The sequence below is a fragment of the Mobula hypostoma genome, chromosome 14, assembly GCF_963921235.1.
Source record: "Mobula hypostoma chromosome 14, sMobHyp1.1, whole genome shotgun sequence".
NCBI classification, from domain to species: domain Eukaryota; kingdom Metazoa; phylum Chordata; class Chondrichthyes; order Myliobatiformes; family Myliobatidae; genus Mobula; species Mobula hypostoma.
Window position 1 is genome coordinate 17736808 of NC_086110.1, and position 23618 is coordinate 17760425.

General features: G+C 41.4%; 1 protein-coding gene across 1 annotated transcript in view; it reads right to left on the minus strand.

Moving 5' to 3' along the window:
• The window catches only part of slc9a5 (solute carrier family 9 member A5), a 252309-nt gene that overhangs the window by 27814 nt on the left and 200877 nt on the right, over positions 1-23618 (minus strand). The window contains exons 11-13 of the mRNA XM_063066729.1: positions 6022-6107; positions 4250-4376; positions 3324-3500 (exon numbers count right to left, since the gene is read on the minus strand). Of these exons, the coding sequence (XP_062922799.1) occupies positions 3324-3500; positions 4250-4376; positions 6022-6107 (390 nt within the window). The remainder of the gene's footprint in view (positions 1-3323; positions 3501-4249; positions 4377-6021; positions 6108-23618) is intronic.

Below are 23618 nucleotides of genomic sequence, written 5' to 3' on the forward strand. Positions count from 1 at the left end.
GGCAGCATCTATGGAAAACAAGTACAGTTAATGTTTCGGGCTGAGACCCTTCGGCAGGACGGGAGAAAAAACGCTGAGGAGTGGATTTGAAAGGTGGGGGGGGAGGGGAGGAGAGAAGCACCAGGTTATAGGTGAAACTTGGAAGGGGAGGGATGAAGCAAAGAACCAAAGAGCTAGGAAGTTGATTGGTGAAAGAGACAGAAAGCCATGGAAGAAAGAAAAGTGGGGAGGAGGCAGGGAGGAGCACCACAGGGAGGCGATGGGTGGGCAAGGAGATAACATGAGAGAGGGAAAGGCGATTTGGGAAATGATGAAAGGGAGGGGGGTGGCATTGCTGGAAATTTGAGAAATTGATGTTCATGCCATCAGGTTGGGGGCTAGCCAAATGAAATATAAGGTGTTGTTCCTTCAACCAAATTGTGGCCTTATCCTGACAGTGGAGGAGGCCATGGATGGACATATCAGAATGGGAATAGGAAGTGAAATTAAAATGGGTGACCACTGGGAGATCCCGCTTTCTCTGGTGGACGGAACATAGATACTCAGCAAAGCGATCTCCCAATCTATGTTGGGTCTCAGCAACATACAAGAGGCCACAGTGAGAGCACCGAACACAGTATATGACCCCAACAGACTCAAAGGTAAGTGTTGCCTCACCAGGAAGGATTGTTTGGGGCCCTGAATAGTAGTTTGAGAGGAGGTGTAGGGGCAGGTGAAGCACTTGTTCTGCTTGCAAGGATAAGTGCCAGGAGGGAGATCAGTGGGGAGGGATGAATGGACAAGGGAGTCGTGTAGGGAGCGATACCTGCAGAAAGCAGAAAAAGCGGGGGGAGGGAAAGATGTGCTTGGTGGTGGCAACCCGTTGGAGGTGACGGAAGTTCTGGAGAATTATGTGCCGGACACGGAGTCTGATGGGGTGGTAGGCGAGGACAAGAGGAACCCTATCCCTAGTAGCATGGCGGGAGGATGGCGTGAAAGCAGATGTGCGTGAAATGGAAGAGATGTGGTTGAGGGCAGCATTGATGGTGGAGGAGGGGAAGCCCCTTTCTTTGAAAAGAGAGGACATCTCCTTCACTCTAGAATGAAAAACCTCATCCTGAGAGCAGATGCAGTGGAAGCGGAGGAATTCTGAGAAGGGGATGGTGTTTTTTTTTAACAAGTAGCAGGGTGGGACGGGGTGCAGTCCAGGTAGCTATGAGAGTCTGTGGGTTTGTAATAGACATCAGCAGATAAGATATCTCCAGAGATAGAGACAATGAGATCGAGAAAGGGGAGAGAGGTGTCGGAAATGGACCAGGTGAATTTGAGGACTGGGTGGAAGTTGGAGGCAAAGTGGATGAAATCAACGAGTTCAGCATGAGTGCAGGAAGCAGCACCAATGCAGTCGTCAATGTAGCATAGGAAAAGTGCAGGAGAGTCACCAGTGTAGGCTTGGAACATGGACTGCTCCATGTAGCCAACAAACAGGCAGGCATAGCTGGGACCCATGTGAGTGCCCATGGCTACACCTTTTGTTTGAAGGAAATCGAAGGAGCCAAAGGAAAAATTATTTAGAGTGAGGACAAGTTCCGCTAGGTGGAGTAGAGTGGTAGTGGAGGGGAATTGGTTGGGTCTAGTGTCCAGAAAGAAACTGAGAACTTTGAGGTCTTCCTGGTGGGGGATGGAAGTGTATAGGGACTGAACATCTATAGTAAAAATAAGATGATATGGGCCAGGGAACCTGAAATTCTTGAAAAGATCAAGAGTGTGTGAGGTGTCATGGATGTAGATGGGAAGGGACTGAACCGGGGGGGATAAAACAGAGTCGAGGTGTGCAGATATGAGTTTAGTGGAGCAGCAACAAGCTGAAACAATGGGTCTACCTGGACAAGCAGGTTTGGGGATTTTGGGGAGCAGGTAGAAACGAGAGGTGCAGGGTTGGGGAACTATGAGGTCAGTGGCAGCGGATGGGAGATCCCCAGAGTCAATAAGGTTGGTGATGGTGTGGGAGCCCACTTCCTACAAAAATATTGGTCCCCTTCCAGTTCAGATGCAAAATGTTCTATTTGTTCAGGTCCCACTTTCCCTGTAAGAGAGCCCAAAGATCCAAAACTCTGAAGACCTCCCTCCAGCACCGTTTCCTTAGTCTTGAGTTAAACTGCATTATCTTCCTATTTCTAACCTCACTGATTCAATCCTGAGATCACCACCCTGAAGGTCCTATGTTTTAACTTCGCACCCAATTCCCTGCGGTCACTTTACAGCGGGACCTTGTCACCCTTCCTGTTAGAGATTTCAGTGGTAAATTGTCAAAGCATTCTTAAGCACAAAACACACATAAAGTGGGGAGAAAGTAAAGTGATAGACTAACCATGCACATTTCTGAACACAGACTGAATATAAGATTAATATAGCCATTGGAAAAGTATTAAAGGAAACACCAGAAATAAGTTTGCAGAACAGCTTTAACCCAAGTCGACGACTGGAAACTGATGGATTTTAGGTGCTGCCCAATTTCTGTCTCCATAGAAATTAGTGTCAGGCAGTCTGTAAATCGAAGTGATCTATTGGTTTTCCAACAGTGGGTTATGTTAAAATTATTCCTTCATATTTTCTCTGTAGTGGCTCAAAATATGTTAAAATTAGGAATTAATCTGTCTTGACAGAGCAGCCAAATTTAAAAGAGGGAAGGGCTGATATATTCCTTTTTCTTGCCTCTAGTTTGACCTGTCATGAATTCCCAGAATTTTCTGATTCATATCCTAATCTGCTCAGAGACTTTGATCAAAAAGTAAGACAAATTAAAACATAAACAAAGTCTTAAATTTGCAAAAGATACTTGGTGTCTGCGTTGTTCTTGGAAGCAGAAATTTGCCAGTTGAGGCTATCTTGGGATTATAAAATATTCATTTAGTTGTTAACAATAGAAATTCAGCCAAGAGTTGATTAGACTTCTATTAACTGTAGTGCAAAGTCAATGCATCTTATGGTTAATGACACATTAACGGAGGTGGAGAACGTCTTTGATTAGATCTGTACTCGTATGAGGTCATTTAATAGGAACTTTAATACATGGAAAATGCAGTCCCCAAGAAACTTAAACTAAAACTGAATTCAAGAGAAAGCCATTTCGCAATATCTTAGCCTGGAGCACAATTATACACGACCCAGCTAACAACTCACTGAAAGAAAATATGTCTGTAGAGCAGAAAAACAGAAAAGGCAAACCCCTTTCATGTGGATTATTTCTCCTGTAACAACAGATGTGGAAAATATTTTGCCCCGAAAGTGTTCCATGGCCTTAAAATATAAAACCAACTTCATGCAACTGTAAAGAAACTTGCCTTTTTCTGACATTTGTACTCCTTTTTATGTCTGCATTTGTTCTTTGAAGGGTAGACATTATGTTTGGTGGATTTGAATGACTCGAGACGACTTCTCATGTTTCGTTGGAAAACTTCCCTTTCTTGCCTTTCTTGTTCGCCTTGAGCAATGAAGTGCCGACTGTAATTTCCCTGGTACTGGTGTAGCATGGGCCAGACATCAATCACAATAAAATCAACAAATCAAGCATACACAGAGAGTGCTGACAGTATAAAAAGTTATTAACTGTCAAACTGCATTAGCTCTACAGTCAGTAATTGAACCAGCATGTGCTGCTTCTCCACTTACACTCCGGGTTCACATAATTACATACATTTCCTTTAATTTTATGTCATAAATAAAAAGGGAGAAATATATTAAAACTGGCCAAAAACATTGGCAGTCGTGTTAGCCATGGTACTGGTCTTTCACGCAGCAATCACAAGTAGGAATTCTAAATACAAGCATGAAAAATCTGCAGATGCTGGAGGCCCAAAGCAACACACACAAAATGCTGGTGGAACTCAGCAGGCCAGGCAGCATCTATGGAGAAGAGTAAACAGTTGTCACTTTGGGCCTGAGACCCTTCAGAAGTCATACCTCTTCCCTTCCTTTCCAGTCCTGATGAAGGGCCTTGGCCCGAAACGTCGACCATTTATTCTTTGCCCTATATGCTGCCTAGCCTAAGTTCCTCCAGCATTTTGTGTGTGTTGCTTAGGAATTCAAAATAAATGTTCTCTTGGTTTCGGGGAAACTGAGGCCAGTTGTGCACCCCTATCATTCTCTGGTGCAATCAGCTAACCGACAATCATTCAGAACTGAGCCCATTCTGATCGAGCTGGGTGGTTAGCTTTGTATTTGGGCAAAATATATCTAACTTCCCAGTGTAGTTATAAAAGCGCCTTACCCTTCTCCTTGGTTTGTACAGGTTCTCTCTCAAGACATGGTGCATCACTGTGTCTTCCCGATCTCTGCCACTCCTCACTGTGTCAATCACTTGCAAGTCTAGACAAACTGCACTACCGCTTTCTCTCCTGATCCATAGAAAAACAAAATTAATACACAAAAATAAAATACCATTTAAAAATATATTGATACCATTTAAATATATAATCTGGCAAATTTGGATCTAGGGATTCTTATAAACACAAAAGATTCTCCAAAGCAATGCACAAAATGCAGGAGGAACTCAGTAGGTCAGGCAGAATCTATGGAGTGGAACGATCCAAAACATCACCTACTTATTCCCCTCCATAGATTCTACAGGACTTTGTGAGTTCCTCAAGCCTTTTGTGTTGCTCTAAGGATTTTTTTTAAACTCCGCCAGCAATTTCATGACTGTAAGTCATAGATCATTTGTATGCTGTAGACATCAACAAAAAATAGCATAGTTCAGGGCCTGCTCTGCCTGCTACCCAGTGGAAGGAGGAGCCATATAACCAGGACAAGCACAAAAATGAAATTACTCAAAATGTTAAGTTATGTGATCCAAAGTAATTTACTATAGTAATTTAAATAATCTGGGCTCACCCCACAAGTAAGCCTACTCCTGCAAGTCAGCATAATAATGGCTGAAAATGCTCAGTTCATGTTAAAATAAATCATACATGGGCAATTTCACTCCTCAGAGTTCCATCAGAAGCAAATTAACCTTGACCCTGTTCACTTTTGCTTTGGTTAAGTATACAATGAGGGAAATGTTGCCACACTGAAGCCATGTCTAATAAAGTCACTTGAATAGAAAACGTGGCAAAAATGATGACATTTTTTTCTCTTCTGTTGATGATTAGCTGCTCAGATCAGTACAAAAGCATTAACAACATCACTTAAATACCCCATCAATTGGTATTAATTTCCTATTTCCATTCCAGAAATAACATATCTGGAATGTGTGACATAACCTAAATGTTGCACAGATGTACTGATCGCCAGAAGGATCAGCACTACATTAAACCTGCTTACACAAAGTTATGGCAAGACAATGCCACAGGTTCAAGCGATTTTCTTAAGGATAATTCTCTGAATCATAAAATAGCACCTTAAGTATCTAATCTCTGCATGGTCATCATGAAAAAAGATCAATAAAATCCAATAGTGGTAAATAATTCACTTTACATAGTTCAATAAAGCTTTGGAAACATCATAAGACCAGTGAGTGGGTATTGTTTGTAACCAGCATTGACGTTAAATCTCAGAATCATTCTGTAGCAGATGCAATGAAAAACACTATATGACAATGACCCCATCCTTACATTCTCGATATAAACTTCAATGCTATAACATATACGGTACCTTTAATATTCAATACACTTCAGTATTCAAGACCAATATAAAAGATATCAAAGTAGGCACTTACAGAAATCCTGAGATTAAAGTATATTATTTTACATTCATATTATGTAGAAATATACATCAGATTTAGTTTAATTATCAATCTAACCAGTCATGTGACTTTATAATTGTTCATGAAAATCTTTGGCAATTAATTGCCTCTTCTCAAGTTACTGGGTGAAGTTTATATCATCCTCTTGTTACTCATGCCAAGGCCAAAGGAAGGAATAACTGGAGGCCAGAAGAGTGAATGCCTAAAATATTCCCGAATGGAAATTGAACTATGGTGCAACTTCCAGCTCTGGACTGCAGAAAGAAATCCATAAAAGCACAATGACTTATACTCACAGGAGGTTTGTTACAGATGTTTCAGAGAAAGATGTTCGACTTGGCATTGATGCAAATGAGAATTTTCCTGATGTCATGTGACCTCCCTTTAAAAAAGAAAGTTATATTTAACATGAAAAGCTGCTAAATGCATTTACTTTGCTCTCAAAATAAAACAAGGGCTCCATTGCATTCGCCAAGTGCCCCAAGGTTCTTTATATTTGCTCTGATGAGATGTTCTGCAGAGGTGCCTCTGAGCTTGGGATTTTCCTCTGCCACTGTGGACCTCACGATTGGATCTCATTCATTTCCCACACCTCAGTTCTCACTCCTTGTCCTAAACAAAGCAAGTGCAGAGTTCCCCATCCTCATCTTGTAACCCCACCAGCATCCACATTCAACAATTTTCAACAACATCACAATTTTCACCAGCTCCAAAAGAGTCCACTCTCCCACGGATATATATTCCCCTCCCGTTTTAACATTTCAGAGGGATGGCTTCCACCTCAACTCCCAGGTCTGATCTTTTGTGCCAATCAACCATTCCCCACCTTGTGGAACTTTTCCGTGCAACTGTAGTGGGTACAACATTCATCCTTTTGACCTTTTTCCTTCCAATTATCCAAGCAGCCAAACAGTCTTTCTAGGCGAAGCAGCAATTCACTTGTACTTCCTTTGACCTAGTTTACTGCATTCAGTGGTCACAAACTGCAACCCTTTATGTGAATGAAATGAAAGGCAGTTTGTGTGATCACTTTGCGGAGTACCTATACTCAGTCCTCATCTTCCTGTTGCCACTACACTTTTTGCTAAGACTCTCCCACTCTGACCTCTCTCTGTCTGTGACATTCTGCACAGTTCCAAGGCCCAATGCAAGATTGAGAAACAAACAATAACTCATCTTCTACCTGCAACCTCTTCAGAACTCAATATTGAATGACTCAACTTCAGATAATTAACTTTCTTTCTGTCTGTATCAGAACTGGCCCGTTCTGCCGATAATCATTTTGTGTCATTTTTTTTTCTATTAGAGATCCAGCCAGCTGCACATTTCCTACAGCCTTGTTATTAGCAACATATTGCACAGACAAGAGGCATAATCTAACCTTAACTGCTACTCTACCTGCTGATTTAACTTACTTTGTCTCACCTATCTCTCCATTCTCTCCCCTGCTTTTCATGTTACTGACATGAACCTGGTTTCTCTCTTTTGCAATTCTGATGAAGAGTCTCAGACAGGGATCTGTCTTAGGACACCCTGCTTTTTGATTTTTTTTTAATGACTTGCATGAGGAACTGAAATGTGGGCTAGTAAACTTGCAGATGATACGGATGCTGGGGGTGTTGTGGATAGTGTAGAAGATAGCTGTAGGTTGTAGCAGGACATTGACAGGATGAAGAGCTGGGCTGAGAAGTGGCAGATGCAGTTCAACCTGAAAAATTGTGATGTGATTCATTATGGAAGATCAAATTTGTAGACATAATATGGGTTCTTGGCAGTGTGGAGTAACAGAGGGATCTTGGGGTCCATGTCCATCGATCCTTCAAAGTTGCTGTGCAAGTCAGAGTTGTTAAAAAGGCATATGGTGGATTGGTCTTTGTTAGTCATGGGATTGTGTTCAAGAGCTGTGAGATAATGTTACAGGTCTATAGAACCTTGGTTAGAGCATATGGTGTTCAGTTTTGGTCACATCATATAGGAAGGATGTAGAAGCTTTGGAGAGGATCCGGAGGAGATTTACCAGGATGCTGCCTGAAATAGAGGGCATGTCTTCTGATGACAAATCAAGTGGGCCAGGGCTTTTCTCTTTGGAGAATGAGAGGTGACTTGAAAGAGGTGTACAAAAAGAAAAGAGGCATAGATTGAGTGGATAGCCGGAGACTTTTCCCAAGGCAGAAATGGCGGAAAGGGTCAAAATTTTAATATGATTGGAGGAAGGATAGAGGGCATGGCAGAGGTCATGGGGGTGAAAAACCCTGTCAGGGTGGTGGTAGAGGCAGATCCATTAGGGGCATTTAAGAAACTCTTATATATGTAAATGGATGATAGAAAAATGGAGGACTATGTAGGAGGGAGGGATTAGATTGATCTTCGAACATGAGAGCACAGTACAGGCTCTTCGGCTCACAATGTTGTGCCAACCTTTTAACCTACTCTATGTTCCATATTCTCACCCCTGGGCTTCTCCCAGAATACTTCAGGAGAATTTTCAGCCACCATCCACTTATTCCTGATGTTGACAGATAGATCATTGCCAGTTTGCTGAGTTCTAGCATGTGAGCTCTCAGCAAAAGGAGGCTAATTTATTCTGTGGGCCATATGACCATGAGATACAGAAAAGAAGAATTAGACCTTTTGGCCCAGAAAGTCTACTCCATTACTCCATCAGGGCTGATTTATTATCCCTCTGAAACCCATTCTTCTGTATTCTCTCCATAACCTTTGATGCTCTGACTAATCAAGAACCAATCAACCTCACTTTAAATATACTCAGCGGCTTGGCCTCCACTGCAGGCCATGGCAATGAGTTCCACAGATTCATCACCCTCTTACTAAAGGAGTCTTCCTCATCTCTACATCCTCTCCACATCCACTCTGTCGAGGCACTTCAATATTCGATAGGTTTCAAGAACATCCCCCCACAATTCTTCTAAACTCCAGGGAGTATAGGTCCAGAGCCATCACATGCTCCTCATTCCTGGGATAATTCTCATCAAGAGAGTAGACAAGAGAGCAAGCAAGTATTTTTTTAAAAATATGCTTAGACTTGCAACAAAGACCAGAGAACAAGAAAAACAATCTAATTATACATCTGTATATAAGCTTATGTTCCTGTTTCTTTGTATGACTATAGTAATGCTAACTTAATGATAGTAAAACAAATGCAAAGGGGTAAAATGTGAAGTGATTCATTTACATTCAAACTGACTGAAGCATAACTGTACCTTCAAAGAAGTTTTAAACTATGCACAATTCTACTTAATTAGTGGGTGTATGTGTCGTCATTGTAAGAGTTGGTAAGATGAAGCCCAAAAGCTCGGTGTTCCAGTTCCTTGTGCAAATCCTCCCTGCTCCTCAAGCACTTCCAAATTACATAAAAGCATTTTGGTAGTTTCTACTATTCAATGTAATTAACAGCATGTAAAGCACTTTTCAGATGCAGCAAAGCATCATATTAATGTCAGTGTTTCATGTTTCTATCAGCCCAAACTTTAGACAGAGATTTAGCCAACATCTGCTAATGGCATTATGTGTGTCATGGATATGTACTATGGTATTGATTTCATACCCCTTTCTCTTCTGTAGCCTCATTTTTATACTTGCTTCTTTACCGCTCTTGCAATAATGCTAAATGGCAGCAGGACAAATGACCGCCAGATGTGTTATTCTATTCCAACATCTGAAAAACACCTTACTCGTGTATTTTAAACGCAAACAACAGGAATTCTGCAGATGCTGGAAATTCAAGCAACATACATCAAAGTTGCTGGTGAACGCAGCAGGCCAAGCAGCATCTATAGGAAGAGGCGCAGTCGACGTTTCAGGCCGAGACCCTTCGTCAGGACTAACTGAAGGAAGAGTTAGTAAGAGATTTGAAAGTGGGAGGGGGAGGGGGAGATCCAAAATGATAGGAGAAGACAGGAGGGGGAGGGATAGAGCCAAGAGCTGGACAGGTGATTGGCAAAAGGGATATGAGAGGATCATGGGACAGGAGGCCCAGGGAGAAAGAAAAGGGGGGGGACCCAGAGGATGGGCAAGGGGTATAGTCAGAGAGACAGAGGGAGAAAAAGGAGAGAGAGAGAAAGAATGTGTGTATATAAATAAATAACAGATGGGGTACGAGGGGGAGGCAGGGCATTAGCGGAAGTTAGAGAAGTCAATGTTCATGCCATCAGGTTGGAGGCTACCCAGACAGAATATAAGGTGTTGTTCCTCCAACCTGAGTGTGGCTTCATCTTTACAGTAGAGGAGGCCGTGGATAGACATGTCAGAATGGGAATGGGATGTGGAATTAAAATGTGTGGCCACTGGGAGATCCTGCTTTCTCTGGCGGACAGAGCGTAGATGTTCAGCAAAGCGGTCTCCCAGTCTGCGTCGACTCTCACAACTATCTGGACTATTCCTCTTCTCACCCTGTCTCTTGCAAAAACGCCATCCCCTTCTCGCAATTCCTCCGTCTCCGCCGCATCTGCTCTCAGGATGAGGCTTTTCATTCTAGGACGAGGGAGATGTCTTCATTTTTTAAAGAAAGGGGCTTCCCTTCCCCCACTATCAACTCTGCTCTTAAACGCATCTCCCCCATTTCACGTACATCTGCTCTCACTCCATCCTCCCACCACCCCACTAGGAATAGGGTTCCCCTGGTCCTCACCTACCACCCCACCAGCCTCCGGGTCCAACATATTATTCTCCGTAACTTCCGCCACCTCCAACGGGATCCCACCACTAAGCATATCTTTCCCTACCCCCCTCTCTCTGCATTCCTCAGGGATCGCTCCCTACACAACTCCCTTGTCCATTCGTCCCCCCCATCCCTCCCCACTGATCTCCCTCCTGGCACTTATCCGTGTAAGCGGAACAAGTGCTACACATGCCCTTACACTTCCTCCCTTACCACCATTCAGGGCCCCAAACAGTCCTTCCAGGTGAGGCATCACTTCACCTGTGAGTCGACTGGGGTGATATACTGCGTCCGGTGCTCCCGATGTGGCCTTTTATATATTGGTGAGACCCGACGCAGACTGGGAGACCGCTTTGCTGAACATCTACGCTCTGTCCGCCAGAGAAAGCAGGATCTCCCAGTGGCCACACATTTTAATTCCACATCCCATTCCCATTCTGACATGTCTATCCACGGCCTCCTCTACTGTAAAGATGAAGCCACACTCAGGTTGGAGGAACAACACCTTATATTCCGTATGGGTAGCCTCCAACCTGATGGCATGAACATTGACTTCTCTAACTTCCGCTAGGCCCCACCTCCCCCTCGTACCCCATCTGTTACTCTTTTTAATGCACACATTCTTTCTCTCACTCTCCTTTTTCTCCCTCTGTCCCTCTGAATATACCTCTTGCCCATCCTCTGGGTCACCCCCCCCCCGTCTTTCTTCCCGGACCTCCTGTCCCATGATCCTCTCGTATCCCCTTCTGCCTATCACCTGTCCAGCTCTCGGCTCCATCCCTCCCCCTCCTGTCTTCTCCTATCATTTTGCATCTCCCCCTCCCCCTCCAGCTTTCAAATCCCTTACTCACTCTTCCTTCAGTTAGTCCTGACGAAGGGTCTCGGCCTGAAACGTCGACTGCGCCTCTTCCTATAGATGCTGCTTGGCCTGCTGCGTTCACCAGCAACTTTGATGTATGTTACTCGTGTATTTTAATTGCTTTTAGTATACATGTTCTTAGACACTAAACATGTTATTCAGACAGTAACATTTTGAATAAAACACAAATGTATTGCGTATAACCAATGCCATCTTCACTGTCCGTAGCTATTTACTAACAAGCTATGTTGTAAGTTATTTTTTTCCACAGCAATGAACTAGTACTGAACAATGGCAGGGTTATCATCTGGAACAAAACTAAACAAATGCTCAATGCCATATTTGGGGAGATAAAATAAAGGAATAACTTACAGTGGCATGCAAAAGTTTGGGCACCCCGATCAAAATTTCTGTGACTGTGAATAGTTAAGTCAGTAGAAGATGAACTGATCTCCAAAAGGCATAAAGTTAAAGATGAAACATTCTCTTCAACATTTTAAGCAAGGTTAGTATATTATTTTTGTTTTGTGCAATTTTACAGTGAAAAAAAGGAAAGGAGTACCATGCAAAAGTTTGGGCACGCCAAGAGATTTGAGCTCTCAGATAACTTTTACCAAGGTCTCACACCTTAATTAGCTTGTTAGGGCTTTGGCTTGTTCACAGTCATTGTTAGGAACGGCCAGGTGATGCAAATTTCAAAGCTTTATAAATACCCTGACTCCTCAAACCTTGTCCCAACAATCAGCAGCCATGGGATCCTCTAAGCAGCTGCCCAGCATCTGAGAATTAAAATAATTGATGCCTGCAAAGCAGGAGAAGGCTATAAGAAGATTGCAAAGCATTTTCAGGTATCTGTTTCCTCAGATCATAATGTAATTAAGAAATAGCAGTTAACAGGAATGGTGGAGGTCAAGTTGAGGTCTGGAAGACCAAGAAAACTTTCTGAGAGAGCTGTGTGTAGGATTGCTAAAAAGATAAATCAAAACCCCCGTTTGACTGCAAAAGACCTTCAGGAAGATTCAGGAAGGTGCACTGTTCTACTGTGCAGCGACACCTGCACAAATAAGACCTTCATGGAAGAGTCATCAGAAGAAAACCTTTCCTGCATCCTCACCACAAAATTCAGCACCAGAAGTTTGCAAAGGAATATCTAAACAAGCCTGATGCATTTTGGAAAAAAGTCCTGTGGACTGATGAAGTTAAAATAGAACTTTTTGGCCGGAATGAGCAAAGGTATGTTTGGAGAAAAAAGGGTGCGAATTTCATGAAAAGAACACCTCTCCAACTGTTAAACACGCGAGTGGATCGATCATGCTTTAGGCTTGTTTTGCAGCCTGTGGCACAGGGAACATTTCACTGGTAGAAGGAGGAATGAATTCAATTAAATACCAGCAAATTCTGGAAGCAAACATCACACCCTCTGTAAAAAAGCTGAAGATGAAAAGAGGATGGCTTCTACAACAGGATAATGATCCTAAACACACCTCAAAATCCACAATGGACTACCTCAAGAGGCGCAAGCTGAAGGTTTTCCCATGGCCCTCACAGTCCCCCAACCTAAACATCATCGAAAATCTGTGGATAGACCTCAAAAGAGCAGTGCATGCAAGACGGCGCAAGAATCTCACAGAACTAGAGGCCTTTTGCAAGGAAGAATGGGCGAAAATCGCCCAAACAAGAACTGAAAGACTCTTAGCTGGCTACAGAAAGCATTTACAAGCTGTGATACTTGCCAAAGGGGGTGTTACTAAGTACTGACCATGCAGGGTGCCCAAACTTTTGCTTCGGGCCCTTTTCCTTTTTTGTTATTTTGAAACTGTAAAAGATGGAAATAAAAATGTAATCTTGCTTAAAATATTAAAGAAATGTGTCATCTTTAACTTTATGCCTTTTGGAAATCAGGTCATCTTTTACTCGCTTAGCTATTCACAGTGATAGAAATTTTGACTGGGGTGCCCAAACTTTTGCATGCCACTGTATGTCATGTAAAGAATAGATAAAGACTTTTTGAACCTCCTCGCTCTACTTTTCCTTTCATCGTTGCAGACAATTTTGGTACTCATTTTCAACAACTTCTCTGACATGTTAACTGTCATTAACGATGCACCAGATTGGAAATTATGATCGGTCAATGTCATTCTGACTACTCACTGCTATATAACGAAGCACTGTATCAGTCCAACTAATACCAGATAACTTGTACAGTCATGCCTTGCAATATTAGGTTTCAGTATAAGAATGAATATGAATCAGTTGTAAGAATTCTCACACTAAGTGTATACTTTTATTTTCTTATTGTGGTCTGTCAACTTCTTAATAGCATTTTGAAGACACTTGACAAACCAAACATGTATGATCATAAAGATATGGCCAGTAGTAATGAAAAGGACATGAAAACATGAGGATGAAAATGATTAGTTTACCATAGGCTTCGTTTCAATAACCAGCACTTCCATCTGAATAGAAAAACTTCACTCAGGGTTTAGCAAAAGCAAGAAGACAGGGATTCTTCTTGAGCTCAGCAGTTGGACTACTTCAGACTTGCCATTAAAATGATGTTTTCTATAAGAAATTTACATTAAAATAGCAAAATACTGAGGGGTTGTCAGTTGTTAAGTGTAAAGAAATTATATGGGATTTCAGCCGTCTATAGCTATTGCAGTATCACTTTACCTCTTACTGATGTTCACAGACGGCTTGGCCAACAAAACCTTATTATTTACGATGTCAAAACAAAATACTAATCACAGCTTTGAAGTATTCCTTTTCCCCATGGCAGTTCTGACAAACAACTTCGAACAATGCAGTTTAAATGTACTAACAATTGACTCTCACAGGCAAAGATGTTAATTCAAAACAAGGGATTTTTCAGAGTTAATTTTGAAGGAAATTATTAAATAAGCACAAAATCCATTTGACAGCTAATAATAAAAATGTATTTGTGAAATTATTTAGGTTGGAGAACAGTAATACCTTAAATCATAGAATAAAATGAATTCTTTGTGAATTTTAACCACAGTCAAATGAAAACATATTCCTTCAAAATCTCTGCACTGAATCCGGCTCTGTTGCTGAGAAGGGAAGTTGGGGGAAGAGGCATGTAGTCAGATAGGGGACTCGATAGTTAGGGGAACAGACAAGAGATTCAGTGGATGTAAAAGAGATCCCCAGGTGGTAAGTTGCTACCAGGTGCCAGGGTCAGGGTCATCTCAGATAGAGTCTGTAGCAATCTCAAGGGGGAGGGTGAGCAGCCAGAAGTTATGGTGCATATTGGTAACAACAACAGAGGTAGGAAAAGGGGTGAGGTCCTGAGGAGAGAACATAGGGGACTAGGTAGGAAGCTGAAAAGCAGTATCTCAAGTGTAGTAATCTCTGGATTGCTGCCTGCGCCACAAGCAAGTGAGAGTAAGAATCAGTTGACGTTCTATGTGTTACTGTTACGTTTACATTAAATATTCCATCCTTTAAATTTACCGCACAAGTACATTGCAGATTGATTTTACATGTTACACATGATCTTCTAGAACAATTAAAGCAACAAAAATAATTTTATGTTACCTGCCTTTCTATATGTATAAAATTCTTCTGGTGCATTCAGCAAAGAAGACATAATGCCACCAATTTGTTCGGTTCATTGAGCAGAAAAATGGTCATGCTTATCTCACATCAAACGAAAATTGCAAGGCCATATAAAAGTGACAGGTGTATACAGACATGAGCTAAAACTGGACATTTGTAATCTGTTGCTTGGAATAAACCCTTGTTATTGTAGCAGGAGCAGGTTGTATGCTGCACTTGAAATTCTGTTCCATTAATGTTAATGTAACTGAAATTCAGAAGCGAAGTCCAACCTGACTTCGATTATCATATGACACATTTAGGCTGAGTGAATCACAAAGAACCTCCCTGCCTTATTTTCATTTTCAGATTTACAGCAAACTAAGCACAGGGTTAATCATTCTTAGAAAATCCATCAAAGAATTAGCAGGGAATGTATGGGAAGTCTTGAGATTTGGGAAGTCACAGTAATGTGCTAGGTGAAATCACATCAAGGTCAAGCTTTACTGACAGCTCAGATGTCAATGCAGTGAGACTCAATAAGAAAGATTTTATTTGTTAAATGCATGGACATTGTAGGATTCAATGCCAAGCAGGTCCATGACTTATTTGCAGGCATTGTCAAAGAAGATGCAATGGACTGGGTGAGAAAGATGGAAAGGAAGATGACAAGGTTAGCAGTCAGTTGACATGCATAGTGGGATGGTAAGTGAGAGAGAAGATGCCACAGTTGAGGTTGGAAACTGATGGAAAATGGAAATTAAGGTGACTTGAAAGAGGTATCTAAGATTATGAGAGGCATAGATACAATGGACAGCCAGAACCTTTTCCCGCAGAGTAGCAATGGCCAATACCAGAGGACATCCATTTAAAAGGTGGGTAGAGGAAAGTTTAGGGGAGACGTCAGAGAACTGTATAAGCACAAAGATGTTAAGTGCTGGGAATACACTGCCAGGATTGATAGTTGGGGCTGACATTATAGGGACATTTAAAAACTCTTAGACTGGCACATGAATGTAAGAAAAAGGTGGAGGGTTATAGGCTGTGTAGGAGGGAAGGGCTAAAGAGATCATGGAGTAGGTTTATATTGGTTAGCAAAACATTGTGGATCAAAAGCCCAATACTGTGCTCTACTGTTCTATGTTTTATGATCCAGTGGCTAGGAGAGATTCAAGCTAAGCTGAAGAAAGGCAATTAGAGATTAGAAATTAGTTAGATATGTGAGATAAACATGAAGTACCTCTGAGAGGCAATAAGATGATGAATTAGAAGTTCAAACAAAATGGTGCCCTTTGTTTTAAACACTTTTTGAGAACAAAGAATAGTACAGCACAATACAGGGACTTCATCCAATGATGCTGTGCCAACCTTATAACCTACTCCAAGATGAATCTAGCTCTTCACTCCCACATAGCCCTCCGTTTTTCTAACTGCCACGTGCCATCTAAGAGTCTCTTAAATACCCTTAACATACCTGTCTCTACCAACAGCCTTGGCAGCGTGTTCCACGCACCCACAACTCTGTTTAAAAAAATATGACAACCCTCCTCCTATAGTTTCCTCTAATCACTTTAAAAGTATTCCCCTCCTATTAGCCATTTCCACCCTGGGAAAATGTCCCTGGCTATCTGTTCTATCTATACCTCTTATCCTATATACTTCCATCAAGTCATCTTTCATTCTCCTTCGCTCCAAACAGAAACGCCTCAGCTTGCTCAACTGATCTTCATGAGACATGCTCTCCAATCCAGGCTGCATCATAGTAACTCTCCTCTGCATCCTCTCCAAAGCTTCCAACATCTTTCCTATAACGAGGAGAACAGAACTGAACACAATACTCCATGCGTGGTCTAACCAGAGTTTTATAGGGTTGCAACATTACTTGTGGCTCTTGAACTCACCTGCCTACCTATCCACTCCTCAGTGTCCCTGTTGCTATTTAGGGGCCTATGAAGTACTCCCGATTGAGTGATTTCTTCCTTTCTGTTCTAACATCCATGCACACTGACTCAGTAGATGATCCTTCTTGGAAGTCCTCTCTTTCTGCAGCTGCAATACTATCCCTGATTAGCAGTGCCATTCTCCCACCTTGCTTACCTCCCTCCCTACCTCTTTTGAAACACCTTAACACTGGAACCTCCAGCAGCCATTCCTGCCCTTATGACTGCCATCTCTGTAATGGGCACAATGTCGAAGATCCAAGCACTGAACCTCGCTTTAAGTCCGTCACCTGTGATTTTGATGCTTCCAGCATTTTGTGTGCTGCTGCTCTTGATTTCCAGCATCTGCAGACCCTCTTGTGTTTCAAACCCATACAATTGACTGCAATTATGCCCTATCTACCCCTTGTCCTTCCTCAGGATCTCTCTACATGCTCCATCCATCTACCTGCATATCAACAACCCCATCATCACACCTATCACACCTGGCTTCCATCCCCCTCCCAAATTACTTTAAACCTTTCCCAACAGCTCTAGAAAATCTGCCTGCAAAGATATTGATCCCTCTTGAGCTCAGGTGTAACCTGTCCTTGTTGTGGACGTTATACCTTCTCCGGAAGGGATCCCAATAATCGACAAATCTGAAACACTGTCCCCTGCACCAATTGTTCAGCGACATATTTATCTGCCATATCATCCTATCCTTACCCTAACTGGCACATGGCACAGGTGGCAATCAAGAGATTACTACCCTTGTGGTCCTGCTTTTTAGCTTCCTTCTGAGCTCCCTATATCCACTTTTCAGGACCTCATCGCTTTTCCTAGCAATGTGTGGTGCTAGTAAGTATTACGATTTCTGGCTGCTCACTCTTCCCCTGAAGCATGCTATGGACTCTATCTGAGACACCCCTTTCTTTTCTTTCTAAATCTGTTCATTAATTTTCCAAAATTATAAACAGAATAACAATATTGATACAGAGAGATTGGAATAATCTTATTATTGATAAGCATGTACAAAAAAGATTTCAAATAATACAGGATAATAGACTTCCAAACTCTTAATATAATTAATCATAGAGAAAAAAGAAATAAAAAGAAAAAAAGAGACACCCCTGACCTTGGCACCTGGGAGGGAACATGCCATCCAGGGGTCTCTATACATCCACAGAATTTCTTACCTATTCCTTGAACTACTGAGTCTCTTGTCACCACTGCACTCCTCTCCCTACCCCCACCCATTCTGAGACACAGAGCCAGAGACATGGTCACTGAGGCTTTCTCCTGGTAGGTTGATACCAGCCCCACCCCCCGAACAATATCCAAAGCAGTACACTTATTGAGGGGAATGGCCGCAGGGGTACTCTGTACTGCCCGCCTATTCCTTTTCCTTCTCCTGGCATCCAGCAGTCATCCAGCTGCCCGTCTTCTGCAACTTGGGCGTTATTGCATCCCTATAACTCCTGTCTATCAACCCCTTATTCTCTTGAATGATCCATAGGCCAGTTCCCTAACACAGTCTGTAAGTCCTGACGAAGGGTCTCGGCCTGAAATGTCGACTGCACCTCTTCCTACAGATGCTGCTTGGCCTGCTGCGTTCACCAGCAACTTTGGTGTATGTTACAGTCTGTAAGGAGCTGCAACTGGATGCACTTCTCACAGTTGTAGCTCCAAAGGTCTCCCTGATTTCCCACATTATGCAAGAGGAACACACCACCACCTGGGGATCCACTCTTGCCGCTTTACCTATGCAATAATAAGGAAGGAGAAACTTACCAGAAACTCAACTCGGCCTCCGACTCTTCTTGCCAAAGACTCATGAGCCAGTTCCTCAGTATCCCACTCTAACCCTGTCCTCTCACTGTATAGCCGCTCCACAATAGCACTTCCACTTAAACCTAACTTCTTTTCAATGGCCCTTGCCAATTGCCTAATTACGCAATAAATTTAAAACTGAACAAGAAGTCCTAACAGGCACCACTTTTAGAATCCAAATATCAGCTCCTGATACCTGAAACTGAACTAAATGTATGGTACAATTTATGTTTTCTGTACATCATTGAAAAATCATTTTTAAAAAACAGAACTGTTTAGATGATTCACTTTCCAGTGCAATACAATAGAAATTTGACTTAACTCAGAGTGAGTCACATTTTACACCACTTATAATTTATATCATGCCCATTGTTAAATTTTGATGACCTTGAAAATGCCAGCCTAATCCCTAAATCAGAACTACATAATTTGACGTCATTCTCTGTGCATCTGAATTTAGCCCAATTTGCCCTTGATGCCTCTGTCCTCAGGTAACACGGTTTTACCCCCTGCAGCATTGCCCCATGAGTCCTGAAGGCAAATGTTTCTCAAGCTCCGCACCAGTCCTGACCCCAGAACCAGCCTTCTGACTCTGACCTGTATTGTCCGCTTCTGAGGAGTCCATCACAAATACAATGTCTCATTCCCTTCTTATTCCCCAAGCATTATTCCATTTCTTCTTTTCCAGTCCCTAAGCCATGTACCACTTCCTTCTCTATTCCAGATAATATTTCTTCTCTTCCTGACTCCCAGGTTATACAGATTATTTCATTATCTGGGATCTCCCCCACCAAGTAGCATCCCAGCTCTCTCTTTCCAAACATCAAAGTACAATGCTCATCTCCCACCTCCTGTTAACAGGCCCTGGAATAGATATTTTTGAACATGGACCAAACTGAAGTCTGATATGACCAAAATGCTAATTACCTAGTTCTGCAGGGTGCAGTTGAATTTCTGCAAATATACTGGAAAGACTAATACAGGTCACCACTATAGAGAAGGAAGGAGTTAATGCTTTGAATTCAATTACATTTTAACACAATGGGGAAAAGTTAGAGATAAATCAAGGCAGAGAAAAGGGGAAGGGAGGAGAGTCCAAGATAGAACCATTATCTTACAGACAGCAATGAACTATTAAAGACATTTTAGGAACAGCATCTTCTCCTCTGCCATTAGGTTTCTGAATGGACAATGAACCCATTTACACTACTTCACAATTTTTTCTCTTTTTGCACTGCTTGTTTAGTTTTTATATACATTATTCTGATTTAAAGTATATCTATGTGTTGCATTATGCTCCGCGGCAAAACCACAAATTTCACGACATACGTCAATGATAATAAACCTGATTCAAATTTTAAAAAACACACATGATCTTATGGACAGCTGGAGTCAATAAGTGGAAATGAGGGTGACGCTGCTATGTGAGAAAGGTTGGTAATGAAATTAATGGATAACAGAAGGTGGTTGTGGAGGAGGGGTAAACTGGGGAAGCAGAATAATTATTTGAAATTACAAGAAAATTACTATGAATCCTGAAGATGTCAAATGAAAACACTGTGATTGATGGTTTTGCTGAATTGAAGAGATGCTTTGTATTCGCCTTTCTCCACTTAACACTTGTTAGGTTCATGATTGCTTCTATACCTTCATCGCAACCTCAACTATCAGAGTCATAGCTACAAACTCTCACAATATTCTTGTGTTTCCTGTAAAAACCTCTGCCCGAATTCGGATGGGAGAGAGCCAGATTCTTGTCAGTTTTTTTCCTGAGCACCAATTTTCTCCACCTGTGGTCAACTGAACATTTCTCATAAAAGCTCATTAAGCATACGGTTGATGGTCAGCAACAGTAGTGCAAATTGCTTCATGAAACATGTGTGGCTTGATGAGTAATGGCTTATAACCTGTGGGATATGACTCAGTCCCCTGCTCCTGGTTTACACAAACCTAGCCCTTGTGTTTTTGCAAGTGTTATATGTTTTTAATTCTTTATTTTTAGATTTCATAATGGGTGGCCAAGATGGATTGGCAGTGAAATTTTGACCACCAAATAATTAAATTGAAAATTACATTTGTAATGTTACAAATTTCCAAAGGCTGGAATGGATTTTCAACAAGACTGTAACAGCCCTCATGAATAGAGAATTAACTTGATTTACTATTCCATTGGCTCTCCTCCATTATGTCCTGTTTAAGTTTAGAGGAAATAAGAAGTTGGACATTTGATACATCTTTTAAATTTGAGCAAATCTGGCAACCTTTTATCCAATATTTTCATCTAATTTGATTTATTACTCTTTCAATCTTTTTTTTTGAAGTTTTAGATTTGATCGGAAAGCCTTTCTTTCTGTTTTTTTGGTCCTGTCTTCAAAATGGACTGCCCAGTCCCCTCTTTTTTGTTTTTTTTAAAATATAGTATAGTGGGGTTTTTTTCTCTTCACTTAAAACCTAATGTTTTTTCTTTTTTTTCATTAACTGATAAGAGGAGAATTGCTGCTTTCAGTTTTTTATTATATATTTTATACTAGTTTAACAATGTCTATCATTTTGACAATGTCTATCTTAATCTCAGTTTGTATTGTTACTGATATCTATATTTGAGATAATTCTCCTCTTGATTGTATTTATGCTCCTTTTAAACCAATAAAAAGATTAATAAAGAAAGATTTACGAGTAAGGTGAGGTGGAGAGCAAAAGGAGGGTAATCATAATCCTTCCTCCTGACTAATTAAGCACAAGAGGAGAATTCAGGCAGAAGCATTAACATAGAAGGTGCTACTTGCACAGGTGTCCAACCGCAAAAGAGCCAAGGATAAAGCAATCTTTGTGGTAGGAAGGTTTACAAGTATTAAACTCATGTTACATAATAACTGAAAAATTATACTAAAAGTCACACACATTTTAGAATGAAATTATTGCAATATGTATATTTTAATTGGGAAAAACATTTTGCTTGTGCACTTACTTCTGCTCGGTCAATCCCCAGTTACTCTCACCATTCATTTCAATCATAGGTGCATTTTTGACTTGGTGTTTACAATCTTATTCATCTCTTCTATTTTTCCTCACTGCTGCTAGAATATTTTGTGAATAAAGGTGATCAGTGTATAGACCAAGGTGATGGATATGATCTTTAGCCCTGGTTCATTGAAAGCCTGTTTAGCTCAGAAGAACAGAGGTGATCTCATTGAAATCCTCCTCTTCTTTCTTTCTTTCTTTCTTTTACGGCAGATATGGAATTTACCAGTCTGGCCCAAACAGGAGCATTGTTCAGTTCTGATTATAGAAAGGAAGGATTTGGAGGCTTTAGGGAAGGTCAGAGAAGATTTATGAGAATGCAATCGCCCATCCTGAAACCAATCAGACAGATGGATTCGTGGGGGTGGTACACTTTTCTTTGGCTGTGGAAAGCTTTAATGTGTGTAAAAAAAAAAAAAAATATTAGGGGTCTGAGCTAACTGAAATTTGGCCAGTTGTTCCTTTTGGTGAAGAGGTTGAGGCCTAAAGATCCTAGGTCTAAACTAAAGGGCAAGGGAATTATGAATGATACAAGGGGAAAGAAAATTCTCCTTAGCTTTGGTCGCAATCTACAATGCGCTTTCTGCAGATGTGGTGGAGGCAGATTCGACTGCAGCCTTCAAGTGAGAGCTGGGTGATTTTAATGTGATAGAGAAAAAGATGGTAAGCTGTATCGAAAGGGAACAAAAAGGAAAAAAGAGTCGGTTTGATGGAGAGTTATCATGACTATGATGGGCTGAACAATGCTTTTCTGTGCAGTAATCATTCAGTGATGAAAATTGAGATTGGACTTTTCTTCTACTGTAGAGGCCTGATCACTTTTGACAAACTAAACACAGAAACACATGGGCTTCACAGCAACAAAACCAAATTAAATTTGATAATGGGCTAAATAAGGAGATAGTTAATCAAGTAACCTGAACTTCAATGAAAGAGAAGCTTCAAGGATCAGCTTAAAAGATGGGAGAAATAAACCTAGATAGATTCCAGAGCCTAAAGTGTGGGCAACAATTGTCAAGCACAGATGATCAGGGAAGAACAGAGAGCCAGAATAGAGATACACAGAAACTTCAGAAGGAATCACAGGATTCCCGGGTTTTGGAAATTATAAATCAGTGACTATGGACATGTGAAGCAAATCCCAAGGATGAGTGAAATGTGTGGAGCATGAAAATGGAAGAAAAACACATTACTTAATATTTATTCAGAGAGCAGCATAAAATACAGCTTTCTGAGGATTGTAATAATCTGCCTTTATGGTGAGTATACAAATCAAATCTACAGGTTTTCTACATTTTGTGGGGGGATGGAGGAGGAAGTTGTTTCATTGCACACAGTTGTTCAGAGTAATCTTTTACAACATGGAAGAAGAAACCAGTGTTAACAAAACAGTGAGTACCTGCCAAAATATGAATGTAATATTGATAATGTCAGTGAATATAAATAAGATCCTAATTAACAGCCAAAGAATTTTGTCAACTTGCTGAATTCTTGAGCCTGAAGTAATTCGAATGCTACCCTGAGACTCTCTAGAGCTTTCCAACCCATAAATCCAAAATACACCAGGATGACACAGTCAATAGAGGCAGATCAAATACTTATCATTCTCTTGTTGTGTTAGGCCACAAGCCAATAGCTTCTACCCTTTATTAAATATATACAGTACCATACAGAGGTCTTATATATAGAGAAGGTGCCCAAGACTCTTGCACAAGACTGTATTTGTCAATGTGGAATGGAGAGCGAATTTGTAAATCTGATGGGAGCAAAGGATGCTGGGAATGGTGAATGTGGAGCACCATGGGAAGGGAGTGGGACAGGTGGCAGAGAAGGTGTGCCGGGGCTGGAAGTGGTGAGAGTGCAGACATACCTAATCCTGAGCCACCAGGGAAAGTTAGCATTGATCATTACAGAAACTCTCTCTGTAATGTCCTGCTCCCTTCCCTCTCCCTTCCCCTTTTCCCTAACTATGATTCTCTTCTCCCTGTCCCCTTCCCATTCTCAGTTCTCAGTAGAGACCCATAT